The following is a 26324-nucleotide window of genomic DNA, read 5'->3' on the forward strand; positions in this document are numbered from 1 at the left end:
TTCCAGGGAAGCAAGTGAATCAGGCCAGAGGCATGATGGGCTGCGTCACGTGCTGCTGCCCTGTCAGAGGACATCTGGCCATTGGTGTTGCTCATGTGAGGCTTCTGGGAGAGTGATGGGTGGGGGCGAGGGGAACCAGCAGCTCTTCATAGTCTTTTTTTTTTTTTTTTTTTTTTTGAGACCGAGTCTCATTCTGTCACCCAGGCTGGACTGCAACCTCTGTCTCCCGGTTTTAAGCCATTCTTGTGCCTCAGTCTCCTGAGTAGCTGGGACTACGGGCATGTGCTGCCACACCTAATTTTTATATTTTTTGGTAGAGACGGGGTTTCGGCATTCACATGGTTTTGTAGTAAGGGTAGCAAGGTAGATGTGGGGCTAAGAGGTTATTCCATTTGCTGATGGAGCAAATGAAAGAGAAAACCTTGCAAAGTAGGGATTTTTGGAGCCATGTGCTTGAGTGAACAAGAGGGCTGGGTCCAATGGAGATGTTGGCCTTGCTTGGTGCCAGAGGGTTCAGCACAGAAATGAAAAGAAAGTAGAAGTGTGCAGAGGTGCAGGGAGGTAGGGTGATGAGGCAGTGGGAGCTTGTGCACGTTTCATGATCATTTCTGCTTTTGATTTAATTAGGAAGTAAGGTCCCCAGCTGAGAGTGACCGTGGGGAGGAGCGATAATAAGTTCAAAGAAAAAGTGAAAAGAGCAGAGAGTGAGAAGGTAAGAGAGGCGTGTGGAAGACCCCTGAGCAAGGCCTGCTCTATGGGAAAAGGTGGAGAATGGGTTTTGGGTTTTTTGAGACAGGGTCTCACTCTCTCATCCAGGGTAAGTGCAGTGGCTAGATCATGGCTTACTGCAGCCCTGACCTCTGGGGCTCCACTGATCCTCCCACCTCTGCCTCCTGAGTAGCTGGGATTTTAGGTGTGCGCCATCACGCCTGGCTGATTTTTGTTTGTTTGCTTTTTGTGGAGATAGGGTCTTGCTGCTCTTGAACTCCTGAGCTCAAAGCAATCCATCTGCCTTGGCCTCCCAAAGTACTGGGTTATAGGTGTGAGCCCTGTGCCCGGCCAAGTCTTGAGTTTCATTTGGGTTGTGCTTTCACCAAGTGATTGCAGCAATGCAAGAGGGGGAACCGGCTATTGAGGTTCCGCGATGGGGGTTACTAGACGGTTGGTTTGGAACTGGGTCAGAGGCTGATGGCATTGAGGGAATGAAGACCCTGTTGGGGACAGAGCCAAAGAAAGGTGGCGCCAGGCAGACAATGAGATTCCTGAGGGTCAAACTGTGAGGGCTCCTAGGAGCACTGGTTAGGCTGGTAGAAGCAGCAAGATCACCCGGAAAGTAAGGAACTGAGAGGCTGTGTTGCCCACATGGATGTTGAAATCATGGACAACTGTGAGGAGTGGCGTGGGAGACAGGAAGCCTGGAGCTTAAAACCTCCAGGGAGCCAATTGGGATGGACGGACAGGGTGGTGGAAGCAGCCGTTAGGAACAGTGGGGACACCCCAAGGTACCAAGGCGTGGGAGAGAAAACAGCCCCCTCTCCAGTAATAGGAATTCTCAGCCGGGGGACAGCTGTACCCTCCCATCTCTAGAGACTTCTGGCAACACCTAGAGACATTTTTGGTTGTCCCATTGCAGGGTAGTGGAGTGGGGAGCTACTGCAGCCGGTGGGTAGAGGCCAGGAATGTAAACACCTGCTACTTTTCAGGGATCTTTTTCCCACTGACGGGAATGCTGGACAGCCCCCATACCCGAGAATAATGCAGCCCAGATGGCAGCAGTGCCGAGGGGGAGAAAGGAGGAGCAGAGCATGTCAGCAAGGAGGTGAAGTGCCAAGGGGTGGTGTTGCAGCTTCAGTGGATGCCATGAAGACTCAGTGATGCAATGAAGGAGAGGCTGGAGGAGACAGTGGGGATAGCCCCTTCCTCCTCCTCACCTGGAGGATGGGATGGGAGATGGTCGATCATTAAAGAAACTAGAAGGTAAGCTGTTACCAGGCAGGGCCCCGGTCTGATCTGGGCCTGCCTCAGTGCCTGGCCCACATTAAGCTTAGTGATTAAGGAGGAGCAGGAATAAACCACAGAAGGAAGTGGTGGCTGTGGGCACAGGGGGTGTTTGCAGGCCAAAGGGAGCCTGAGCCCCCAGCACTTCTCTCTGGCCTGAGAGACAGGGTCTTCCTGGGCCACAGGCTCCTCACCTGAGCTTGCTCTTGAGCGCGTTCACCTCGCGGCCCATGGCCTCGTTGCTCTCCGTGGCCTCATCCAGCTCCCGCTGCAGCTTCCTGCGGTTGGCATTGATGCGCTGGGACTCCTCCTCGGCCTCCTCCAGCTGCCTCTTGAGCTGCTTGACCCTGGCATTGCCTTTCTCTGCCTGTCGAGGAGAGTTGGAGGAGTGGGTAGGGGAGGCTGGCTGGAGGGCTGGGGGCTCGAGGGAGGCTGGGCTGCGGGGGCTACCTGCTCCTTGTACTGCTCGGCCATCTTGCGCTCGTCCTCCACCTGCAGCAAGACTTCCTTCAGCTTCTTGTCTTTCTGCTTCAGCGACTTGGCGGCCGCCTGTTTCTCTCTGCAAACAGCAAGGAAAACAGGTGGTTTCAGAGGAGGGGGGCACCTCTTGCAGCTGGTGTGTCACCCGGAGGTGGCATCTTGAGTGCTCTCCTGAGCCCTACATCTGGACTCCTCTCAAGGATCCATCAGATAGTAGAATAGTATTCAGCCCTGAAAAGGAATAAGTATGAACGCACGCCACAGCATGCATGAGCCTGGAATCCTTGCCCAGTGAAAGAAGACACATAGTTTGTGATTCCATTGATAACAATGTCCAGAATAGATAAATCCATAGAGACAGAAGGTAGATTTTGGTTGCCAGGGAGTGAAAGGAGTGGCTAAAGGGCATGGGGTTTCTATTTTTTTGCAGGGAGGAAACAAGGTCTTGCTGTCACCCAGGCTGGAGTGTAGTGGTGCTCCAATGCCTGCTCTCCACCCTACTTCATAGTTCACTGCAGCCTTGAACTCCTGGCTCAAGCAATCCTCACCTCAGCCTCCCAGATAGCTGGGACTACCGGCGTATACCACCATACTCAGACTTTCTAAAAGTTTTTTATAGAAATGGAGTCTCTGGCCAGGCATGGTGGCTCACGCCTGTAATCCTAGTATTTTGGGAGGCTGAGGTGGGCAGATCACATATGGTCAGGAGTTCGAGACCAGCCTGAGCCAACATGGCAAAACCCCATCTTTACTAAAAAGTACAATTATTAGCTAGGTATGGAGGTATGCACCTGCAGTCCCAACTACTTGGGAGGCTAAGGCAGAAGAATTGCTTGAACCCAGGAGGCAAAGGTTGCAGTGAGCTGAGATTGCACCACTACACACCAGCCTGGGAAACAGAGTGAGACTGTATCTCAAAAAAAAAAAAAAAAAAAAAAAAAAAGTCTCGCTATGCTGCCCAGACTGGTCTCAAACTCCTGGACTCAAGTGCTGCTCCCACCTACCTCAGCCTCCCAAAGTGCCGGGATCATGGGCATGAGTGACCCCATCCGGCCTGGGGTTTCCTTTTGAGCTGATGCAAATGTTCTCAAATTGACTGTGGTGATCGTTTTACATGTTTGTGAATATACGAATAGCCCTTGAATTGCACACTTTAAATGGGTGCATTGCAGGGCATGTGAATTACTGAAAACACTGCTAGAAGAGAATGGGTGAGAATCCTTAGAGTCCAATGGTAAGAAATATGGGCCGGGCGCGGTGGTTCAAGCCTGTAATCCCAGCACTTTGGGAGGCCGAGACCAAAGTCTCGGATCACGAGGTGGGCGGATCACGAGGTCAGGAGATCGAGACCATCCTGGCTAACCCGGTGAAACCCCGTCTCTACTAAAAAAAAATATAAAAAACTAGCCGGGCATGGTGGCGGGCGCCTGTAGTCCCAGCTACTCAGGAGGCTGAGGCAGGAGAATGGTGTAAACCCGGGAGGCGGAGCTTGCAGTGAACTGAGATCCGGCCACTGCACTCCAGCCTGGGCGACAGAGCGAGACTCCGTCTCAAAAAAAAAAAAAAAAAAAGAAATGTGTTGTGATCTTATGCCTCATTCGACCCATAATTAAGAAGCCTTCCAGTGTGTGTACCGAATGAGTTGCTGGGTTGGACTTTTGTTTTTTGGGAGTTTTTTTTGTGTGTATGTGTGTGGCAGGGTCCCACTCTGTCACCCAGGCTGTAGTGCAGTGGTACGATCTCGGCTCACTGCAACCTCCCCGTCTCATGTTCAAGCGATTCTCCTGCTTCAGCCTCCTGAGTAGCTGGGATGATAGGCATGTGCCACCACACCTGGCTAATTTTTGGTACAGACAAGGTTTCACCATGTTGGCCAGGCTGGTCTCAAACTCGTGACCTCAGGTGATCCACCCAAATTGCTGGGATTACAGGCCTGAGCCACCATGTCCACCCTGATTGGATTTTTGGTCTGTTAGCATGCTATCCCCACTGAGGCTGAGAAAAACCACATGTTCTGGGAAGGCTGGTTAATGTCAGGAGGACCATGGCGATGCTGCGAGCAGCTCACATTTTAGGTGCTTGCTCTAGGCCAGGCACCAGCAGGGCACTTTGCTGTGTTTACATTCAGTTCTCACAACACACCTGCACTGTGGGCACCACAGAGCTTGCTTCTTACAAGCCAGAACTGATGTTGGGAAGAGGTTCCCTGATTTCACTATGACCCCTGCTGTCCATCACCCCGGGACAAACTGGGTTCAGAACTCCAGAGCCGCATACCTGGCCTCCTGCTCGACCTGCTCCTCCAGCTGTGCAATCTTGGCCTCCAGCGCTGCGATAGTGGACTTGAACTTGGACTTGACGGCCCCCTCCATCTCCTGGAGCTTGCTCCTAAGCTCCTTGTTCTGCCGCTCGAGCTGCTGCCGGGCACTCTCATTCTTCTGGGCCGTGCTGCGCTCTGTGGCCAGCTCGTTGCTGAGCTGCTCGGCCTGGGGAGGAGAGTGAAGGCTGCGAGGTGAACTCAGGGAAGCCCAGGACAGTGCACTGAGACCATGCACCTCCTCCTGCTGCCTCCAGCCCTGTTGGGCCTCTGCACGAGTCCCTTGATCCCGGGCGCCCTATCCTTCTCTCCTTCATCCTGTAAAACTCCACTCAAGAGTTTCTTCCAGGTTGGGCACTGTGGCACAAGCCTGTAATCCCAGCACTTTTGGAAGCTGAGGCAGGCAGATCACTTGAGGTTAGGAATTCAAGATCTGCCTGGCCAACATGGTGAAACCCCTTCTCCATTAAAAATATAAAAATTAGCTGGGCAGTGGTGGCACGTGCCTGTAGTCCCAACTACTTGGGAGGCTGAAGCAGGAGAATCCCTTGAACTTGGGAGGCAGAGGTTGCAGTGAGCCAAGAGTGCACCAGTGCACTCCAGCCTGGGCAGCAGAGTGAGACCCTGTCTCCAAAAAAAGAGGTGCTTCCACAAGTGTCACAGTGCCACCCAGGCTGAACGAGTGACTTGTCCCTTTCTCTGTCCTGGAGTCGCCTGGAGAACAATGCCTGTTCACCCTACACCACAAGGGGCTCAGGTCACAGGATGGTCCCTAGTGCCCACCATGGAACTGGTGCTCAGTGACATCACCAAGGGCTCACTGGATAAGGCCAGAGCTTCAGCTGGGGGAAAACACAATGAAAGAGCATCCCAAGGCCCTGACTCCAGGGACAGCCATGAGGTTCAGGGAGCCAGACATGCCGTGGCTGGAAAATGAGATACTGCAGCTTAGAGATGGGTGTTCTGAAGACAGCAGCCTGGGCACTGGTGTAAGGGCCCTGGATCTCTACTCTCTGGCCCTGCCACCCTCTTGTCCCTCAATCCAGGGCCTGCACACAGGAAGCCGCCATGCGTGTGTTGACCGGTGCAGGATCCTGCTGCAGGAGAGACAGTAGGCAGTGAGACTGTGGTGCCCAGGCGGCCCTCACCTGCTGTGTGGCTTTGCGGACCCGGTCGCTCATGGCCTCCATGTTGCCCTGCTCCTCCTCCAGCTCCTCCTCCAGCTGGGCAATCCGGGCCTCCAGGCGGCGCTTCTCGTCCTGGAGTGCGTTCCTGGGGGAAGGGCAGCCATGTTGGGGGCCTCTACCCTCCCCCGACTTAGAAGATGCCCCCTCCTTGGAGTGATGCCTCAGGGGGATTGCCTTCATCATCTAGTGAGGGAAACTGAGTCTTGGAGAGGACTAGAAGACTCATCTGTAGTTACACAGCCAGGAAGTGGGTGGCCGGGACTTGGACCGGGTCTGTGTTAGCAAAGCTGGAACTGGGATGGGGACCAGCACACTCCTTCCTGACTCTTCTTTGCCCCCCGCTTCTCCCCATACAGCTACTTATTGGGAATGAATGAAAGCAGCCCCACCCCCAAACAGAGGCATGAAAGTGCTGAGGGAAAACCTAACCACCATGGGTCTGTCCCCAATCTCAGAGGATGCTTTGTCAGCAATAGCATTGAAATGGGGGTCCAGGGCCAGGCACGGTGGCTCACACCTGTAATTACAGCACTGTAGGAGGCCAAGGTAGGAGGATCACCTGAGGTCGGAGTTCAAGACTAGCTTGGCCAAGGTGGTGAAACCCTGCCTCTACTACAATTATAAAAGCTGGGCACAGTGGCACATGCCTGTAATCCCAGCTACCTGGGAGGCTGAGGCAGGAGAATCACTTGAACCTGGGAGGTGGAGGTTGCAGTGAACCGAGATCTCACTACTGCCCTCCACCCTGGATGACAGAATGAAACTGCCTCAAAAAAATTTAATAAAATGGGGGTCAAGGATGCTGCCTCTGCCCACATCCTCTGCTTCACAGCCGACTTCCTCCATTCAGTTTCCTACCTTCCCGACAGGCTACTGGCCAGCTCCTCTGCCAGTTCCTCCTTCTCAAGGTCCGCCTGTTTGCGAGCCCTCTCAGCTGCGGCGAGGTCCTAGGTGGGTGGGAGGAAGCCTGCTGTCTGCCAGGGAAAGGCCAAGCCCCACCGAGAGTCCACCCTGCCTCCTCAGCCACCCTTGAAAGTACATGTTCTTCCTCTGAGCTCAGGGGAGGCCCCATGAATCCATAGAGGAGGGAAGCATGTGTCTTTCTAGACAGGTGGAGCCCATAGGAGGAGGAAATGAATTCTGGGAATGCACAGACTGGAGCTGCCAAGGGTTGCTACCATAACACCCGCATCTGAGGCTCTCCTAGCAAGACGAGGCTTTACCTCTTGTAGCTGCATGAGGTCTGCTTCCAAGCTCTTGGCTTTCTTCTCATTCTCCTTGGCTGTGGCAAAGATCTCATCTCTGGAGGCACGGGCATCTTCCAGCTCTCTTTGAAAGTCCTTCATCTGAGCCTGCATGAGTCAACAGGAAGGACAAGCTCAGATGTCCTTACTGCCCCAAGTTCTGCTGTCCAGTTTAGCTTTGCACACCTACCCCTCTGCAGTGAACCACAAAGAAGTTCCCATTGCATGAGCATGGCCCTCAGTCCCAGGTGGCTGGTGGCGGACTGGGAGCACCATTCTGGATGGGCTCCACAGACCTGCCTGAGAAGCCCAGCCTCTGATGTGATCTGAGGGCAGTGGCCAGATACCTAATAATGCTGCCCTACCCAGGGCAGGAGACAGCCACCAAAACCGGAATGGTGCTAGAAGAGCCCCAGCTGAACCCACACCAATGGCAGGTGTGGGCTGGCTTCCTGGAGCCTGCTCTGCTGACTTTGGTGGCCTGAGGGCACTGTGGCCTCCCTCTGCCCATGCCCCGAGCTCCTAGTGTCACCCACCTGCAGTTTGCGTAGCTGCTTGATGGCTTCCTCCCTCCCCTTGATGGCGGAGTCGGCCTGAAGCTCCAGGTCTTTCAGGTCCCCTTCCAGCTTTTTCTTCGCTGCAGCCGCCAGGGCACGTTGCTTTCGCTCGTCTTCCAGTTCTGTCTCATACTCGTGAAGCTGGGCGAGGGAGAGAGATGTGTGCTGCCCCACTTGCCCCTGGGAGGTCCTTTAGCCCACCCCGGCAGCACGTCCCCCCTGCGAGGCAGGCATCTCATCCCAAGTTGCAGATGAGAAAACGGAATCTCGCGGGGTGCGGGTGGCTCATGCCTATAATCCCAGCAGTTTGGGAGGCCAACAGGAGAATGGATCACTTGAGGCCAGAGAGTTCAAGACCAGCCTGGCCAACAGGGTGAAACCTCATCTCCCCTTAAAAAAAAAAAAAAATTAGCTGGGTACGGTGGCGTGCGCCTGTAATCTGAGCTACTCAGGAGGCTGAGGCAGAAGAATTGCTTGACCCCAGGAGGCAGAGGTTGCAGTGAGCTGAGATAACGCCACTGCACTCCAGCCGGGGTGACAAAGAGACTGTTTCCAAAAAAACAAAAACGAAGTTTCCATGCTGACCGTGAGAGGTGGTGATAGGAATGAACAAAGCCACCCCAGCGCCCTCTGCTGGCCTCCCCGGCAGCACGCACCTGTCTCTGCAGTTGCCGTCTCTTCTCCTCATTCTGCTCGTCCCGGGCTTGGAGATCTCTCTCGAACTGGCCCTTGAGCGCCTGCATGTTGACTTCCAGCCGCAGCTTGGCGTCCTCCGTGGCCTGCAGCTCGTCCTCCAGCTCTTCCAGCTGCGTCTTCATCTCCTCCATCTGGGTCTCCAGGGCGCGCTTGGACTTCTCCAGCTCATGGACCTGCCGGCACGGTTGAGAAACCCACCGTGAGCGGCAGCGCAGGAGGTCTGGGAGGTGGCTTTGGCCTCCCACAAGATGCATGGCCGGGACTCAAGATGGCCCCTGAGAGCTCAGACCCCCCAACTCAGACCCATCCTTGACTGCCATTTTCAGCCCCTCCCAGCCCCTGCACCAGTCCAAAAACCTTCCATTTCCAAAGATAGTTCGCTATGAAAAAGGCCCGGAGCCAGCTTCTCCCATGGACTGGTGAACGGCACAGGGGGTGGGTGGGCGAAACATGGACAAGGAAACAACCCAGAGCCACTTACGTTCTTGCCCACGTCATCCTTGGAGCTGACCAGGTCTTCCATTTCGGCTTTGAGCATTTTGTTGGTCCGCTCGAGTTCCTCTTTGGCTTCCAAGGCCTCTTCAAGGGCCCGAGCCAGGGACAGGGCCTTGGTTTCCTTCTCCCTGGCTTCGGCCTCGGCTCTGTCCCTCTCATCCGCGTACTTGGAAGAGATGTTTTTCTCCTCGGCTAACAACTGCGACACAGCATAAGACCCAGAGGTGACTTCTAGGCATATCCGGGGTCAGCTTCACTGAATTGTAAATACCGGGGAAAAGCCCTGTGTCCTACCAAATGTATCGAGGTGCAGGTGTAAGCAATGTAGGTTGTCTATGGGAGTAGTTTATATAATAATCTGGCCTTCTGAATACTACATCAACCTTATGCAGAGCCAGAAATCAGCTGAATCGTTTTTTGTTGGTTGGTTTGTTTTAGATGGAGTCTCACTTTGTCACCAAGGCTGGAGTGCAACGGCACAGTCTTGGTTCACTGCAACTCCGCCTCCTGGGTTCAAGCGATTCTCCTGTCTCAGCCTCCCGAGTAGCTGGGATTACAGGTGCCCACCACCACGCCCGGCTAATTTTTGTATTTTAAGTAGAGACGGGTTTTGCCATGTTGGCCAGGCTGGTCTCGATCTCCTGACCTCAAGTGAGCCTCCTGCCTCTGCCTCCCAAAGCACTGAGATGACAGGTGTGAACCGCCACACCTGGCCAAATTGTGCTTCGAAACCACTAAAGCTGCCCACGTTGCTTAGAGCACACTGAGGTGAAAGTGACATGTAAAGCTACCAGAAGCTAGTTATTATTTTGTTTCATGGCCACAAGTAGCTATTAATATCTCATAAAACTATCCTAAGTGCCTTAGTAGGGAAACGGTAAGCGTGGGTGGCCCTGCATACGTATCTCTCTGCTTGGAGAAGCAACTCAGAGAACATTCCATGCTCACGTTAATCTCATCTTCAGAGAGGACAGAGCAGATTATGAATTGTAACATCCAAAAGCCAAACTTCCACTATTGAGCAAAGACAGGGACCTCTGAATGGCACGGTCAACACAAAAATCCCCCGCTATGTGTGACACTGCACCACACTCTGTGACAGGAAAATAAAAGCAATCTCAGGCCTTCAACCAGGTAACGAAGCAGTGAAGATGAGCTGACAGCCCAGAGGAGAGGTGGCTGATGGGAAAAGGAGGAACTGGGATGTCATCTGAAGTCCTGACACTATGAGGCCAGTCAGGGAGGGGTAAGGAACCCTCAGGCATCTGGCATTTAGCCTCACTGTACAATCTTCATTTTATTTTTGAGACGGAGTTTTCCCTCTGTCACTCAGGCTGGGGTGCAGTGGCACAATCTTGGCTCACTGCAGCCTCTGCCCCACCCTGGGTTGAAGCGATTCTCCTGCCTCAGCCTCCCGAGTAGCAGGGATAACAGGCATGCGCCACCACGCCCAGCTAATTTTGGTATTTTTAGTAGAGACACAGTTGCACCATGTTGGCCAGGCTGGTCTCAAACCCCTGACCTCAAGTGATCCACCCGCCTCAGCCTCCCAAAGTGCTAGGATTATAGGCGTGAGCCACCGTGCCTGGCCTCTCAAACTGATTTTTAGAATAACCCTGAGTCACTTGTAAACTCAATCATATTTACTAAATAATATATCTTAAAAGTTGGTATTTAGGGGTTTGGGTCATAGAAGGGTCTGCATTTATCATACAGTTAGGAGTGGTGCATTTCATCACATGTAAGTTTTACCCCAAAAGAAGCAAAACTATGTTTAAAAATAAACTCTTAATTAATATGCAATGTTGAGGTGTGGAAGGGGAAATGTACTGATGTAATTTGCTCTGAAATGTACCCAAGAGATGAGGCATGACAGATAGAATTAGTCTTTATAAATAAATATGTGGGCTGGGCATAGTGGCTCATGCCTATAATCCCAGCACTTTGGGAGGCCAAGGCAGGCAGATCATGTGAGACCTGGAGTTTGAGACCAGCCTGGACAACATGGCAAAACCTTCTCTCTAGTAAAAATGCAAAAATTAGCCAGACATTGTGGTGCACGCCTATAATCCCAGCTACTTGAGAGGCTGAAGCAGGAGAATCGCTTGAACCCAGAGGTAGAGGTTGCAGTGAGCTGAGATCGCACCACTGCACTCCAGCCTGGGTGACAGAGCTAGACCCTGTCTCAAAATAAATAAATATGTGATAAAGTTCATATAATACAGTGTCAATGACTGAATAAAGGTGGTGTCCTTACAGATGTTCACTGTACAATTCTGTCAAGGTTTCTGTGTGCTTGGAATTTTACAGAATGAAATCTTAGGGCAGGGTGGTATTAAAAGTATAGAAACTGAATTACTTGGGAGACTACTCAATAGGTATTGCATAAATATTTTTAGTGAATGAAATATGCACCTCATTCCTTCTTGAGGCTACAAACTAAGGCATCACCATGTGTGCAGGTGACCCTCATGGTGCTGGTACCCAGAAAAGTCACAGACATCAAGACTTCTGTGCCATCCTTGCTGTGACCCGGTAGCCTTGATGCTCCATGGTCGCCCAAGACAAGAAAGCCTCCCATGGCTCCCCACAGAGTGGAGAGGGGATGCAGGCACAGGCGGGAGCCACGCGTCGTACTCTGCAAAGCTGATTCCCCTACCCAACATCCACGGCCAGAGCGGAGGACACCCCACGCCCTCTACCTGATCAAACTTCCTCTGCTTCTTTTCCAGGTTGGACACGAGTTGCCGCTGGTTGTCCAAGTCGACGACCAGGTCATCCAGCTCCTGCTGAAGCCTGTTCTTGGTCTTTTCCAGTTTATCATAAGCGGCCGCCTTCTCCTCGTACTGCTGGGTGAGGTTCTCGATCTCCTTCTGGAATCTCTTCTTCCCCTCTTCCAGAGCTTCCACGGTGCTGGCAAAGTCCTGCAGCTTCTTCTTCGAGTCGGAGAGCTACAAGGACAGCGTCCAGGGTGGGGTGAGAGGGGGACCATGAGTGACCCCTGTCCCTGGCTGCACAGACTCTGAGAAGCGAAAACCATGTCTCCTTGTTGGAGAAACCCAATAGCAGGGGAAGCGGGGGGGTCAAGCACCATCGCACCAACACTCCACCACGATCTGCCCGTGGGGGATCTCAGCGCAGAGAAGTTGAGAGGACCCGTGACGGAAGCAAGGGCACAGGGCAGGCACCTGGATGTTGAGAGTGGAGATGTGACGCTCCAGGTTCTGCTTGGCCTCCATCTCCTCGTCCAGCTGGTCTTGCAGGCTGTTCCGCTCCTCCTCCAGCTGGCGCAGCTTCGTAGACACGTTGAGCTTCTGCCGGGTTTCTTCTTGAAGCAGCTCCTGCAAAAGGAACGCACGGAGGTCCCAGGGACCCGCCCCGAGGAAGGCCACCCCCCCAGGTCCCCTGGATGATGTGGCAGGACACTCACCTGGGTGTCCTGGAGCTGGGAACTGAGGGATGCCACGTCCTTGGCCAGCTTAATGGCCTTCCCCTCGGCTTCGTTAAGCATCCCTGTGACGCTCTCAACTTCATTCTGAGGGTGCCAAGAGACTGTTAGTCAAAGCCTCTAGAAAGGGATCCTCATTAAAAGGAGCCCTTTTTACTCAAAACACGTGGTGTACCCTCATGGGCTAGGACTTGGGGTGTCCACTGATTGAGAAAATACCCACAAGGTATGGGACTCTGATAAAAAAAAAAAAAAAAAGTCTGTGGCTCGAAGGGAACTCCGTCACCTATGAGTTGGGACCCTGGCCCTCGACTTTGTGGTTCTAAGAACTTATTTGAGCCCCAATTGTATTGACTGGGACCTGATCCCACTAAATGGATCCTAGATCCCTGCCAAAGTTGGTAGAGACAAAGCAGCAGGTCTGAGAGTCCAGACGAGGTGCTGTGGCTGGTCCACTCTCTTAAGGTTGGAGACAGGAGACCAGGATGGTACTTAAATATCCGAGGGATGCTGTTCATCCCCTCCTTCCTCACTCCTACTCTTTGTTCCTTCACTGACCCTGATGGCCAAAGCCAGAGACGCAGACCCTAAAGGTAAAAACGCCCTCGGTGTATTCTCTGGCTTTTACTCCCTAGTGTCTCTGCATAAGTCCCTTTGAAGGTGTTAGCCTACCCCTTCATCCCTTCCATTGACAAGGAGGATATGAATGATCTTGACACTGCTTATATGAGGGCAGCAAAACCGCTGCTCTCAACTGCATGTGGGAAAAAAACATCTCACTTAATGCTTACCCTGGCCCTTGGTCCCTGGCTGTGAACATGTTAAATATTTATGAAAACTTTGGCCACATCCCCACGAGTGGAAAGGCAGGCTAAACGTCTATTCCAAGTGAAAGAAGACCAAAGACAAACAGACCATGTCACTCATCAGCTTAAAACCCCTCAACAGCTTCGCATCACCCAGAGGGAGGACCAATATACGTGTAATAGGTCTGCAAAACCCCACATCATCTGGGTACAACCTCCTCCTCCAACCCCACTCTGTACTGTCTCCCCCTACCCCCAACCCCAACTGGGCACTCCAGCTCTACTGGTCATATGTCTCTCTCCTGATTTTTCTACTTACCACAGGGCCTTTGCACATACTGTTCCCTCTGCCTGGTAGACTTATCCATGCTCCCTAGGGAAGCTTTCATGGCCCCTCCTCCCCCAACTTAGGCCTCCTGGTTATTTACACTTAGGCATCATGTGCCTTCCCTTTGCTGCATCATTTGACATTCATTTATGTGATTATTCATGTCTTTCTCTTCCTTTCCCCTTACTCGGCTGGAGTCCTACTGGGGCAGGGACAGTGTCTCTTCTTCCTTGCTGCTGTTTCTCAGGATTAAGCACAGTACCTGGCATACAGCAGGTACTCAATAAATACTTGTCAAATTGGCAAAGGAAGGTTTTTTTGTTTTTTTTTTCTTTTTTTCCTGAGACAGAGTTTTGCTCTTTTGGCCCAGGCTGGAATGCAATGGTGCGGTCTCTGCACACTGCAACCTTTGTCTCCCGGGTTCAAGCGATTCTCCTGCCTCAGCCTCCTGAGTAGATGGAATTATAGGCACCCACCACCACTCCTGGCTAATTTTTAAATATTTTTAATATTTCTAATATTTTTAGTAGAGACTTTTCACCATGTTGGCCAGACTGGTCTCAAACCCCTGACCTCAGGTGATCCACCCACCTCTGCCTCCCAAAGTGCTGGGATTACAGGCATGAGCCACCATGCCCAGCCAGAAGGTTTTTTAATATTTAATTGAATAGGGAGATCATCGCCCCCTCTCTGGGAATGCAACTAGAGGAAAGGACTTGCCTTGCAGCAAGAGAGACCTCAGCGAGCCGGGAAGAGGCTCCTTCCCACAGAACTGGACACCACCCAGCACTGCCCACCACGCCACCACCTCACCTGCAGCTTGTGGACTTTGTCGTTGAGCTCCGCCCGGGCTCGCTCCCCATCGCTGCACTTGGACTGCAGCTCCTGCACCTGCGCCTCCAGCTTCTTCTTCTTGTGTTCCACCTCCTGCTTGGCCTGGCCCAGGACCCGCAGCTCCCCGGCCAGGTCTGCGTTCTCCTTCTCTAGTGTCTGCTTATTCTTGTCTAGGTTTGCCTTGGCCTGGCAAAGGAAGCAGAGGGGAGGGAGAACAGGGCAGCTGTGGCCGGGAGAATGTTTCAGACTCTGCCCTTTCCTCCCTCAGAGAGGTCCAGGAAGGCACACGGCAGGGGGCACACAATCACCAGTAAGAGATTTGGAGTTTTTATTTTTGTTGTTTATTTTTTTGAGATGGTGTCTTACTCTGTTACCCAGGCTGGATTGCCGTGATGCGATCTCAGCTCACTGCAACCTCCACCTCCCGAGTTCAAGCTATTCTGCCTCAGCCGCCCAAGTAGCTGGGATTACAGGCACCTACCACCACACCCAGCTTATTTTTGTATTTTTAGTAGAGACAAGGTTTCACCATGTTAGCCAGGCTGGTCTCAAACTACTGACCTCAAGTGATCCATCCATCTTGGCCTCCCTAAGTGCTGGGATTACAGGCATGAGCGTCCGCGCCCGGCTGATATTTTGGATTCTACTTTCCTAAAGCTCATGGGTTGCAATCTGGGATCCCACAAGCGGTGTCCAACCTGCTATCATGACCCCTTTGACCCCTTCACTACTTTTTAAAAAATGAGTTGCCAACGTTTTAATAAATGTCACATAAAAATCCGGATTCCCAGCTTCTTTTTCAAAAAACTTTGTTTGAAGGCCCGTCATGGCAGCTCATACTTGTCATCCTAGCCCTTTGGGAAACAGGCAGGAGGATTGCTTCAGGCCAGGAGTTCAAGACCAGCCTGGGCAATGCAGTGAGTGAGACACCCATCTCTACTAAAATAAAACATTAGCTGGGTGTGGGGGGCACACACCAGCAGTCCCAGCTACTCAGGAGGCTGATGGCAGGATCACTTGAGCCCAGGAATGGGAGGCTGCAGTGAGCTATGATCACACCACTGCACTCCAGCCTGGGCAACAAAGTGAGACCCTGTTTCAGAAATAAGTAGCTTTGGGAGGCCAAGGCAGGTGGATCACTTGAGGTCGGGAGTTTGAGACCAGCCTGGCCAACATGGCAAAACCCCATCTCTACTAAAAATAGAAAAATTAGCTGGTGGTGGCGCACGCCTATAGTCCCAGCTACTGGGGTGGCTGAGGCACAAGTATTGCTTGAACCTGGGAGGTGGAGGCTACTGTGAACCAAGATCATGCCGCTGCATTCCAGCCTGGGTGACAGAGTGAGACTCCATCTCAATCAATCAATCACTCTAACATTCTGTATCATGACTGTGGTGGTGGTTACACAATACACATTTGTTTAAAATTAATGGAGAGTAAAATGGATAAATTTTACTGCATATGCGTCAATAATCCTAAACTTGAACAATAACAACAACGAAAGATCTGGAAACAGGGGGTCTTGCTTTCCTTCAAGGCAGCAGTATGCTAGATCTAAGTAGCGGCTGGCTCTGCAGGTGGGGCAGTCACATTTTACTGCCCCCGTCCTTCACAGGTGTCGTGTGATTGACACTACTACTTCTGTCCTAGGTAAGGGAAACTTATTTTATGGAACCAGCTCCTGTAGGCATGTAAGTTGCCCTACAGGAAAAAAAAAAAAAAAGTGTGTTGGAGCCGGGCACGGTGGCTTATGCCTGTAATCCCAGCACTTTGGGAGGCTGATACAGGCAGGTCACTTGAGGTCAGGAGTTTGAGACCAGCCTGGCCAACACAGTGAAACCCCGTCTCTACTGAAAATACAAAAACTAGCCAGACATGGTGGCAGTCACCTGTAATCCCAGCTACTCAGGAGGCTGAAGCAGGAGAACTGCCTGAATCTGGGAGGCAGAGGTTGCAGTGAGCCGAGATCGCGCCACTGTACTCCAGGCTGGCGACAGAGTGAGACTTTGTCTCAAAAAAAAAAAAAAGTGTGTTGGGCAAAAGCAGGATGGGGTGAAGGGCTGCTTTCCAGGTTGCAGAGAAGGGGAAAGAGAGAAGTGCATGTATCCTGAGAGGAGAGGACCCACCACTCAGCCTTCCCATAGTCCCTGGGAGGTGCTGGGCATTGATGCCAGTCCTCCCTCCAAGACATGACTAAGAGCTGCCAGACCTTAGATGGGGACAAGGAGTCTCTTGGTGGGAACAAAGCAGTGAAGTGGGGACCCTAGAGGACGTGGGCTCCCAGAAACCTTAGCCCAGCCTAAGACCCCAGAATCGGGGAGCCCAGGTAGGAGCTGATGTTAAATGTTTCCCCCCCAAGCAGGTGGAACCAGGTCTGTATGTCAGGATTCAAGTTGTTAGAGGCAAAGGCCTCTTTTTCCCTGCACCTGAGATGGGCAGAGGTTCCCACCTTTACCTGCTTTGTGTGGGTCAGTAATGGACATGCTGTCTGCTGGTGGCCTTAACTGAGTCTTCCCAAAGAGGCGTGGCTGGGAATGGGCTTGACTTCCAGCCCTTGTTCACATCTAATGACCCCTAAGCATGGGGAGGGTTAGTGACTCTGTCTGGGGCCTCACTTCCAACCATATTTTTTTTTTTTTTGGAAACGGAGTCTCATTCTGTTGCCCAGGCTGGGGTGCAGTGGCACAATCTTGGCTCACTGCAACCTTTGCCTCCTGGGTTCAAGTGATTCTCGTGCCTCAGCCTCCCAAGTAGTTGGGATTACAGGCAACCGCCACCATGCCCAGCTAATTTTTGTATTTTTAGTAGAGACGGGGTTGTGCCATGTTGGCCAGACTGGTCTCAAACTCCTGACCTCAGGTGATCTGCCTGCCTCAGCCTCCCAAAGTGCTGGGATTACAGGTGTGAGCCACCGTGCCCGACCTCCAACCATAAAGCTAAAAGGGACATGTGTGGCTTACTGATGTTTTGAGGGCTAATTGTTCCTGAAGGTGGGAATAACCCATTTCAATTAAAATTGTCTAAAAATAAAAAGTAGGCTGGGAGTGGTAGCTCATGTCTGTGATCCTAGCACCTTGGGAGGCTGAACTGGGAGGACTGCTTGAACTCAGTAGTTTGAGGCCAGCCTGAGCAACATAGTAAGATACCCATCTCTACAAAAAAGTTAAAAATTAGCTGGGCATGGTGGCAGAAGCCTGTAAGTCCCAGCTACCAGGGAGGCTGAGGCAAGAGGATCGCTTGAGCCCAGGAGTTCGAGACTGCAGTGAGCCAAGATTGCACCACTGCACTGCAGCCTGGGTGACAGAGTAAAACCTTGTCTCTAAAAACAAAGTTTTTAAAAAATAAAAAGTAACTTTTGAACATTATACAAGGAACACAATTGAATGGGGAAATATGTATGGCATAGTTACAACTAGCAAAATCCGATTTGTCCAAAATACATAGAGTTGACACATTGTTGAGGGTTAGTATTTAGATCCTACTCAACAAGTAGTAAGAGTCCATTGATTCATTTGGAGAGTGAGGATGAGCTCAGTCCTGTGCAGTGCTTTTCAGAGGGTCCTCCTGAGACCACCTCCATCAGGATCAATGGCAGGCCTGGAAATTTGTACTTTAACGGAGGTCACAGTTGAAATGAAATTAATTTGTAAAGCACTTGGAATAGTGTCTGGCACATAAGTGCTACACTTTTTATTGTATTATTTTACTTACTATTTTTATGTAAACATTTGAGGTTCCAACAGACCAGGCAATGAACCAGCCCCCAGAAAGGTATTCAGTAAACCTCCACATGGAAGACAGTTCACCTTGACTAGTTGATGCAGTTTAGATCTGCGTCCCCACCCAAGCCTCATGTTCAATTGTAATCTCATGTTCTATTGGATTACAATTGAACATGAGATTTGGGTGGGGACACAGATCCAAACCGTAAAACTAGTCAAGGTGAACACTGGGGCCTGGTGGGAGGTGATTGGATCATGGGGGCAGTGTGTGTGTGAGTGACAGAGTCTCGCACTGTTGCCCAGGCTGGAGTGCAGTGGCGCGATCTCGACTTACTGCAACCTCCGCCTCCCCAGTTCAAGTGACTCTCCTTCCTCGGCCTCCTCAGCTGAGATTACAGGCACCCACCAACACACCCCCAGCTAATTTTATGATTCTTTGTTTTTGTTTTTGTTTTGGCGAGACGGCGATTTATTCTTGTTCCCCAGGGTAGAATGCAATGGCGCAATCTCGACTCACTGCAACCTCCACCTCCCAGGTTCAAGTGATTCTCCTGCCTCAGACTCCCGAGTAGCTGGGACTACAGGTGTGCGCCACCACGCCCGGCTAATTTTTGTATTTTTAGTAGAGACAGGGTTTCATCGTGTTGCCCAGGCTGATCTCGAACTCCTGACCTCAGGTGATCTGCCTGCCTTGGCCTCCCAAAGTGCTGGTATTACAGGCGTGAGCCACTGCACCAGGCCTCATTTTATGTATTTTTAGTAGAGATGGGGTTTCACTATTTTGGTCAGGCTAGTCTTGAACTCCCGACTTGGTGATCCGCCAATCTCAGCCTCCCAAAGTGCTGGGGTGACAAGCATGAGCCACCGCGCCCGGCCTTTGGGGGCAGTTTCTAATGGTTTAGCACCATCCCTTTGGTGCTGCCCTCATGAGGTCTGGTTGTTTAACTGTCTGGCACCTCCCTGTTGTCTCTCTTCTGCCTGCTCTGGTCATGTAAAACATGCCTGCTTCCCCTTTGCCTTCCACCATGATGGTAAGTTTCCTGAGGCCTCCCCAGAAGCAGAAGCTGCTATGCTTTCTGTACGGCCTGCAGAACCATGAGCCAATTAAGCCTCTCTATAAATTACCCAGTCTCAGGGTGGGGTGCAGTGGCTCACACCTGTCATCTCAACACTTTGGGAGGCCGAGGCAGGGGGATCACCTGAGGTCAGGAGTTCGAGATCAGCCTGGCCAACATGGCGAAACCCCTTCTCTACTAAAAAAAAAAAAAAAAAAAACAAATTAGCTGGGCATGGTGGTGTGTGCCTGTAGTCCCAGCTACTTGGGAAGCTGAGTCTGGGGAATCATTTGAACCCAGGAGGTGGAGGCTGCAGTAAGCCGAGATCACGCCACTGAACTCCCGCCTGAGTGACAGAGTAAGACTCCACTGCGCAAAAAATAAACAAATAATCCAATCTCGGGTATTTCTGTATAGCAATGCAACAACAGACAATACACTAGTGATAGAACCAAATGCAAACTCCCAACAATTTTTAGGCAATGCTGCACCCACTTAATCCAGCAGATCCAAAAGCTTCCACTGAAGGGGATGTGGAGGAGCTGGAACACTGAGGGTGACGTAACTCAGGCTTTCAGGAAAACAATCTGGCAGAAGGTCATAAGCTAAAAAACTTACCCTGGGGAATGAAGCACAGGAACTACCCCAAAGGAGAGAAAAGTACCCAAGGTTCAACATTCAGTACTGCTGTTTACCAGCTCCAACTCCCATGCACCCCAAAGAGCCCAGCAACAGGAGACAGAGTGATTTGACCTAGTCATTCTCAGATCTGCCATTGAAATCAAATAATAACAGTTTTCCTCCAGTCTTTTTTTTTTTTTTTTTTAACAAAAGAAAAATCGCTATGTTGCCCAGGCTGATCTGAAAGTCCAGGGCTCAAGCAGTCCTCCCTGCTTAGCCTCCCAAAGTGCTAGGATTACAGGAGGTGTGAGCTGCCATGCCTGGCCTGCCTCCAGTCTGCAGAGAAATTAAAATGGATAGAACGTTCCCAGTTTTAAGTTTCATTTAAATCTCCTCCGAAGTGTTGTTACACCTTTGCTTATCCCTGAGGGGCAGTATATTAATAGGCCCCACCCATCCTACAGGCTTCCAGTACCGTAGAAGCCAGAAAGTGGGGTCTAGGGCCAGACCATTTGGGTGCAAATCATGACTCTCTCACTTACCAGCAGTGTGACCTTGGGTAAGTCTCTTCACCTCTAGGCACCTTGTATCTCAGTTTCTTTGCTTGTAAAATGATGACTTTGGGTAAGTCTCTTTACCTCTAGGTACCTTGGACCTCAATTTCTTTGCTTGTAAAATGAGTTTAATAGTACCTGTCTCACAGGGTGGTTGTGAAGATAATTGACATACTAGTAGTATGAGAAGCATTTCTATTCTTTTTTTTTTTTTTTTTTTTTTGAGATGGAGGCTCACTCTGTCACCCAGGCTGGAGTGCAGTGGCACAATCTCAGCTCACTGCAACCTCTGCCTCCTGGGTCCAAGTGATTCTCCTGCCTCAGCCTCTTGAGTAGCTAGGATGACAGGCACACACCACCTAATTAGCACACACCCAGCTAATTCTTTATATTTTTGTTAGAGGTAGGGTTTCACCATGTTGGTCAGGCTGGTCTCGAACTCCTGACCTCAAGTGATCCACCCTGTTTGGCCTCCGAAAGTGCTGGGATTACAGTGTTGAGCCACTGCGCCCGGCCTTTTTTTTTTTTTTTTTTTTTTTTTTAATTTTAGTAGAGACAAGGTCCCACTATATTGTCCAGGCTGGTCTCGAACTCCTCAGTGCAAGTGATCCTCCTGCCTCGGCGTCCCAAAGTACTGGGATTATAGGTGTGAGCCACCTCACCCAGCCTGTATGGGAAGCATTTTGTAAATAAATATAAGCTGCTATCATCATCATTAGAATCTTATGTAACTTGTTTTTAGTCTTTATGCAGACCCTGACATGTAGTAATTTGAGGCCACTGATGTCACTCTTACGTGTCATCACCAAAAAGCATCACCACTTACCCGCTTGAACTGCTCGAGCTGCTCTGTGAGCTCTTCCACTGCCTGTGCGTGTTTCTGCCTCATCTCCTGGACCTGAGCTTCGTGGGACCGCGTCTCTTCATCCAGGGCCTTCTTCAGCACCGTCACCTCCTGCTCCCTCTTCGCCCTTGACAGGAAGAACACGGTGGATGACAATTGGGTGGAGACAGAGGGTCATCTCAGTGCCGTGCAAAAGAATGAGAGCTCTTCCAGGACCCAGAGCTGCAATCCTCATCACCACCCCTCTCTAGCTGTGTGACCTTGGGTCACTCACCTAACATCTCTGAACCTAAAATTTCCTCAGCTGCAACATGTGGAGCATATCACCTGCCTAGGACGTCTGCAATGACTGGCAAAACAAATACACAAATTAATGGACTTGAAAGGATGTCTGTGAACTGCAAAATTTTGCTTAAATATTAATGTTGGCTCTTATTTATTGAGCAGTTACTATATGCCAGGCCCTGAGATAAGTTTTTTATATACATTATCTAATCCTCAGAGCGACCCAGAGGGGCAGGTGTGTTATTATTTCCGTTTTACAAATGAGGAAACTAAGGCTAAGAGAGGGTAAGCAGTTTTACCCATGGTGTCACAGCCATTGTATGATGGAGCCAGAATTGGAAGCTAAACCTTGACCTTGAGTCCATGGTTTTGTTTTTGAGATGGAGATTCACTCTTGTTGCCCAGGCTAGAGTGCAGTGGCGCAATCTTGGCGCACTGCAAACTCTACCTCCCGCGTTCAAGCGATTCTCCTGCCTCAGCCTCCTAAGTAGCTAGGATTACAGGTGCCCGCCACCATGACTGGCTAATTTTGCATTTTTAGTAGAGATGGGGTTTCATCATGTTGGCCAGGCTGGTTTCGAACTCCTGACCTCAGGTGATCCACCCGCCTCTGCCTCCCAAAGTGCTGGGATTACAGGCATGAGCCATTGCACCCAACCTGGTTTTTTGTTTTGTTTATTTTTGTATCGAGTCTCGCTCTGTCGCCCAGATTGGAGTACAGTGGAACGCTGTCAGCTCACTGCAACCTCTGCCTCCCAGGTTCAAGGGATTCTCCTGCCTCAGCCTCCCAAGTAGCTGGGATTACAGGCGCCCACTACCACACCCGGCTAATTTTTGTCTGTTTAGTAGACAGGTTTTCATGATGTTGGCCAAGCTGGTCTCGAACTCCTGACCTCAAGTGATCTGCCTGCCTCGGCCTCCCAAAGTGCTGGGATTACAGGCATCAGCCACCACACCTGGCCCATGCACTGGGCTTTTCTGTATCAAAGTCCAGGCGGCAAGACAGCAGAACATTGTGCCTCTATGTGCATGTGACACAGCACAAAACCCAAAGTGGGGGAAATAAACCTCAGGGTATACGGTGTTAGCACAGCTAGCATAGCTATATGCTATGGTATATGCTATGCCAACACCACAGATTGCATTAAAATACTTTTATGTGTTTACTGAATGAATCAATGACCTAGTTTCACCAGAGTCAGGATTCGTGATCTGGCAGACATTTTGTTATTGTTATTTGTTCATTTGAAGTGAATCTTAAATTGAAAACCAATCTGATCAATTTTATTTTTAAAATTTAACACAAAAGTTATACACACACATACTTGGGAATTGGAGCCTGGGGACTGACTGATAACACACACAGACAGACAGGAAGGAATTTCTCAAAAATGCTAACTGGTGTGACTAAGGGTGATTTTTGTTTGTTTGTTTTTTGAGATGGAGTCTCACTCTGTTGCTCAGGCTGGAGTGCAATGATGCAATCTCAGCTCACTGCAACCTCTGCCTCCCAGATTCAAGTGATTCTACTGCCTCAGCCTCCTGAGTAGCCAGGATTACAGGCATGCGACACCACGCTTAGGTAATTTTTGGATTTATAGTAGAGACAGGGTTTCACCATGTTGGCCAGGGTGGTTTTGAACTCCTGACTTCACCTGTCTTTGGCCCCCCAAAGTGCTGAGATTATAGGCATGAGCCCGACCCAAAAGGTGATTTTTTTTAATGTCTGTTTTTCTATAGTTTTCAAATTATTCTCTGAGTATATCCAAGCTTTCCAATGAGGATGGTTTTGAATGCAGCCTGACACAGAGTCATAAACTTTCTTAAAACAGTATGAGATGTTTTTTTGCAATTTGTAAATGTTTTTTAGTTCATCAGCTATTATTAGTGTTAGTGTATTTTATGTGTGGCCAAGGGAAGCCAAAAGATTGTACATCCCTGGTATATACTACTTTTCTGACGAGAAATAAGATGATGAGGGCCAGGTGCAGTGGCTCACACATGTAATACCAGCAGTTTGGGAGACTGAAGTGGGTGGATCACTTGAGGCCAGGAGTTCAAGTCCAGCCGGGGCAACATGGTGAAACTCCATCTCTACTAAAAACACAAAAATTAGCTGGGCATGGTGGCACACACCTGTAAGCCCAGCTACTCAGGAGGCTGAGGCATGAGAATCACTTGAATCTCAGAGGTGGAGGTTGCAGTGAGCCAAGATGGCACAACCGCAACAAAGCCAGACTGCCTCAAAAAAAAAAAAAAAAAAAAAAAAAAAAACAACCATGCTTCTACAAGTTAAAGCAAACTGCAGCCAGGAAGGTAAATGCACAGGGGCTGAGACATTCTGTGATGCAGGATTTGCTTTGGGCTTGTCCCCTCTCCTGCCCCCATCCCGTTGGTGCAGTGGGACAGCAGGATGGTGGGGTTGATGGGTCCTCACCTGAGCTCCTGCTGAGTGGCCGTGCTGTCCAGCGTGTCTTCCAGCTCTGTCTTCAGGGCCTCCAGCTCCTCGCCCAGGTCTCGCTTATGCTTTTCAGCCTTGTTCCTGGCGGCCCGCTCCGAGTCCAGGTCCTCCTGGAGGTCTGAGATGTGGCCCTCCAGCTCCCGGATCTTCTTTAGGGCATTGTTCTTCTGAGCAATTTCATCGTCAAGCCTTTCAGGGACAGACCCACCAGAATGAACCCCCAGCACCCTTGGTTTCCTGTCTTACAATGTGGCCAAAAATTGTTTTCTGGGACCAAACACTTATGTTGCAGAGACATCAAACACCTTCTATCCATGTCCCCAGGACTGCTGCGTGATATGCCAGACTACTTGAGATTAACACAGGACCTGAGTGCCGAGGTCTGACGTCAAAACAGATTGTATATGTGCATGGGTGTGTGTACGTGTGTATGCACATGTGTGCATGTGTGTGCAAGGATGCAAAGCATTGACCCCAGACTGGCAAGGTACCTGGTCACAGTAGGGACTGTGTAGATGCTTTCTGAATGTTGGACAGTTATTCTTCCCTGGCAACTGTTCTTTCTGCATTTCCTCAGTGACTGAGTACCCACCCCACACACAGCACTTGGCCAGCCACTGCTTACGGGAGATATTCAGACTGGGGCTCTGCATCTGGTGGAGGTGGTGACCACAGATCAAGGTGGGCTGCAAGAAGCACTGTTAAATGGCAGAACGCTGCAGGAGAGGCAAGCACTTTGATTTTACTGTACTTGAATGGGCAGCAACAAGAGAGAAAGTGAAATAGTTGGGTTGGGGTGAGACTGCAGAGGGTGGGTGGGCTCTGAGGGTGAGGCTAAGGAAACTGGCTTTTCCCTAATAAGCCAGTGAAGTTAGGTTTTTGTTTTGTTGTTGTTATTGTTGTTTTGAGACAGGGTCTTGCTCTGTTGCCCAGGCTGGAGTGCAGTGGCATGATCATAGCTCACTTTAGTCTCAACCTCCTGGGCTCAAGCGATCCTCCCAACTCAGCCTCCTGAGTAGCTGGGACTATAGGCACACACCACCATGCCTGGCTCATTTTTTAACTTTTTGTAGAGATGGGGTCTTGCTTTGTTGCCCATGTTGGTCTCAAACTGCTGGCCTCAAGCAATCCTCCCACCTTGGCTTCCCAAAGTGCTGAGATTACAGGCGTGAGCCTCTGCATCCAGCCAGCAAAGTTTTGTGAGCAGATTCGTGCCCCAGAGGGATGTTTTCCCTTCATCACCCTAGCACTGTCAACGCAGCACAAGTTGGACGACAAAAGAGCCGGACCAGGGGATCAATCAGAAAGCTCTGAGGCTTAAATCCCAGCTCTGCCTCTTACAAGCAATGACATTGCTCCTGTTCTGTTACCCCTAGGAGGCTCAGCTTCCTCCTCAAAGACACCAACAGTACACCTGGCCAGGTGTCTGCAAAGGTATTGCTTGAAAAGAACTTAGTACAGAGTGAGCAGGTAAATAATCATTCACAGTGGCTGCTGCAGTATCAGCATTAGTGTAAAGCCAGCTAAGAGCCAGGAAGAGGGAAAAACCAGAGGAAACGGGTGGGGGCACATTTAGAAGGACTGGCAGAATCCGAAGGTCGCTGCTCGCTGTGGGTGAGCAAGAGCAAAGGAGGAGATTGGTGTTCGCAAAAAGGAGGGCCCTTAGAGGGAGGGGCTGGGGAAAGGAAGGTCATTCCCGCCTTAGACATGGGGTGTTTGAGACGCTCATGGAAACTGACTCATTGGGCAATCGGAAATTCAGAACTGGGGTCTAGATGAGAAAAGCCTGTATGTCGAAGAGGCGGCAGCAACACCGCAAGAGTAGGTGAGATCAACTGCAAAGAGACTATGTGTTTGTAGGGGAGAGAAGCAAGTCGAAGGTGAGGATCTGGGGGAGTGAACGGGGTCAGGGAGGCTCGTGGGAGGCCTGGCCTGGCCTGGAAAACAAAGTTCATGCCAAGGGCCTGGGGCCACCTTGACCAAGACAGCCACTGCGAATGAGCGGGGGCCCATGGGACACACGGACACACAGCAAATGCCCCTTGCTAGCCCCACTACCTGGCCAGGGCCGCCTGCAGCTCCTCCTCCTTCTTAGCCAGTTGCATCTTGAGCTCTGCGATCTGTGCCTGGAGGTCAGCGATCTGCTCGTGGTAGTCGCTGGCATCACCCTCCAGCTTCCGTTTCAGCTTCTCCAGCTCCTGCCGGCTCTTCTCTTCCTTCTTTAGCCGCACTGCAAAAACCGAGGTGCTCTTGAGGAGGGGGGGAGCCCGGAAAGATGCCCAGAAATGAGCCTTCCTGCCCAGGCATTTTACACGGAGGAAATTCACATATTCCCCCATCAGTAACCATCATAGCCACAGCCTGGACCATTATCTCCTGATGAACAGCACCT

At 50.8% G+C, this 26324-nt stretch overlaps 2 protein-coding genes across 15 annotated transcripts in view; one reads left to right on the forward strand and one right to left on the reverse strand.

The window, feature by feature from the left end:
• The window catches only part of LOC105467722 (nudE neurodevelopment protein 1), an 87482-nt gene extending 72153 nt beyond the window's left edge, over positions 1–15329 (forward strand). For 6 of the 9 annotated variants that reach the window (XM_071084173.1, XM_011717380.2, XM_071084176.1 and 3 more), the window contains 2 exons: positions 1704–1977; positions 11707–15329. In XM_071084173.1, the coding sequence (XP_070940274.1) occupies positions 1704–1875 (172 nt within the window). In that variant the 3' untranslated portion in view covers positions 1876–1977; positions 11707–15329. The remainder of the gene's footprint in view (positions 1–1703; positions 1978–11706) is intronic. The other 3 variants (XM_071084169.1, XM_071084171.1, XM_071084172.1) reach the window with 3 other exon arrangements.
• LOC105467913 (myosin heavy chain 11) overlaps positions 1–26324 on the reverse strand; it is a 152802-nt gene that overhangs the window by 9569 nt on the left and 116909 nt on the right. For all 6 annotated transcript variants that reach the window (XM_071084164.1, XM_071084165.1, XM_071084163.1 and 3 more), the window contains 16 exons: positions 25991–26162; positions 23909–24121; positions 21169–21313; positions 14370–14576; positions 12405–12509; positions 12163–12315; positions 11677–11925; positions 8961–9173; positions 8440–8652; positions 7763–7924; positions 7206–7334; positions 6841–6929; positions 5944–6067; positions 4756–4964; positions 2449–2557; positions 2193–2365 (listed from right to left, as the gene is read on the reverse strand). In XM_071084164.1, coding sequence (XP_070940265.1) covers positions 2193–2365; positions 2449–2557; positions 4756–4964; positions 5944–6067; positions 6841–6929; positions 7206–7334; positions 7763–7924; positions 8440–8652; positions 8961–9173; positions 11677–11925; positions 12163–12315; positions 12405–12509; positions 14370–14576; positions 21169–21313; positions 23909–24121; positions 25991–26162 — 2665 coding nt within the window. The remainder of the gene's footprint in view (positions 1–2192; positions 2366–2448; positions 2558–4755; positions 4965–5943; positions 6068–6840; positions 6930–7205; positions 7335–7762; positions 7925–8439; positions 8653–8960; positions 9174–11676; positions 11926–12162; positions 12316–12404; positions 12510–14369; positions 14577–21168; positions 21314–23908; positions 24122–25990; positions 26163–26324) is intronic.

Source organism: Macaca nemestrina, chromosome 18 (assembly GCF_043159975.1).
Source record: "Macaca nemestrina isolate mMacNem1 chromosome 18, mMacNem.hap1, whole genome shotgun sequence".
Taxonomy (NCBI): Eukaryota; Metazoa; Chordata; class Mammalia; order Primates; family Cercopithecidae; genus Macaca; species Macaca nemestrina.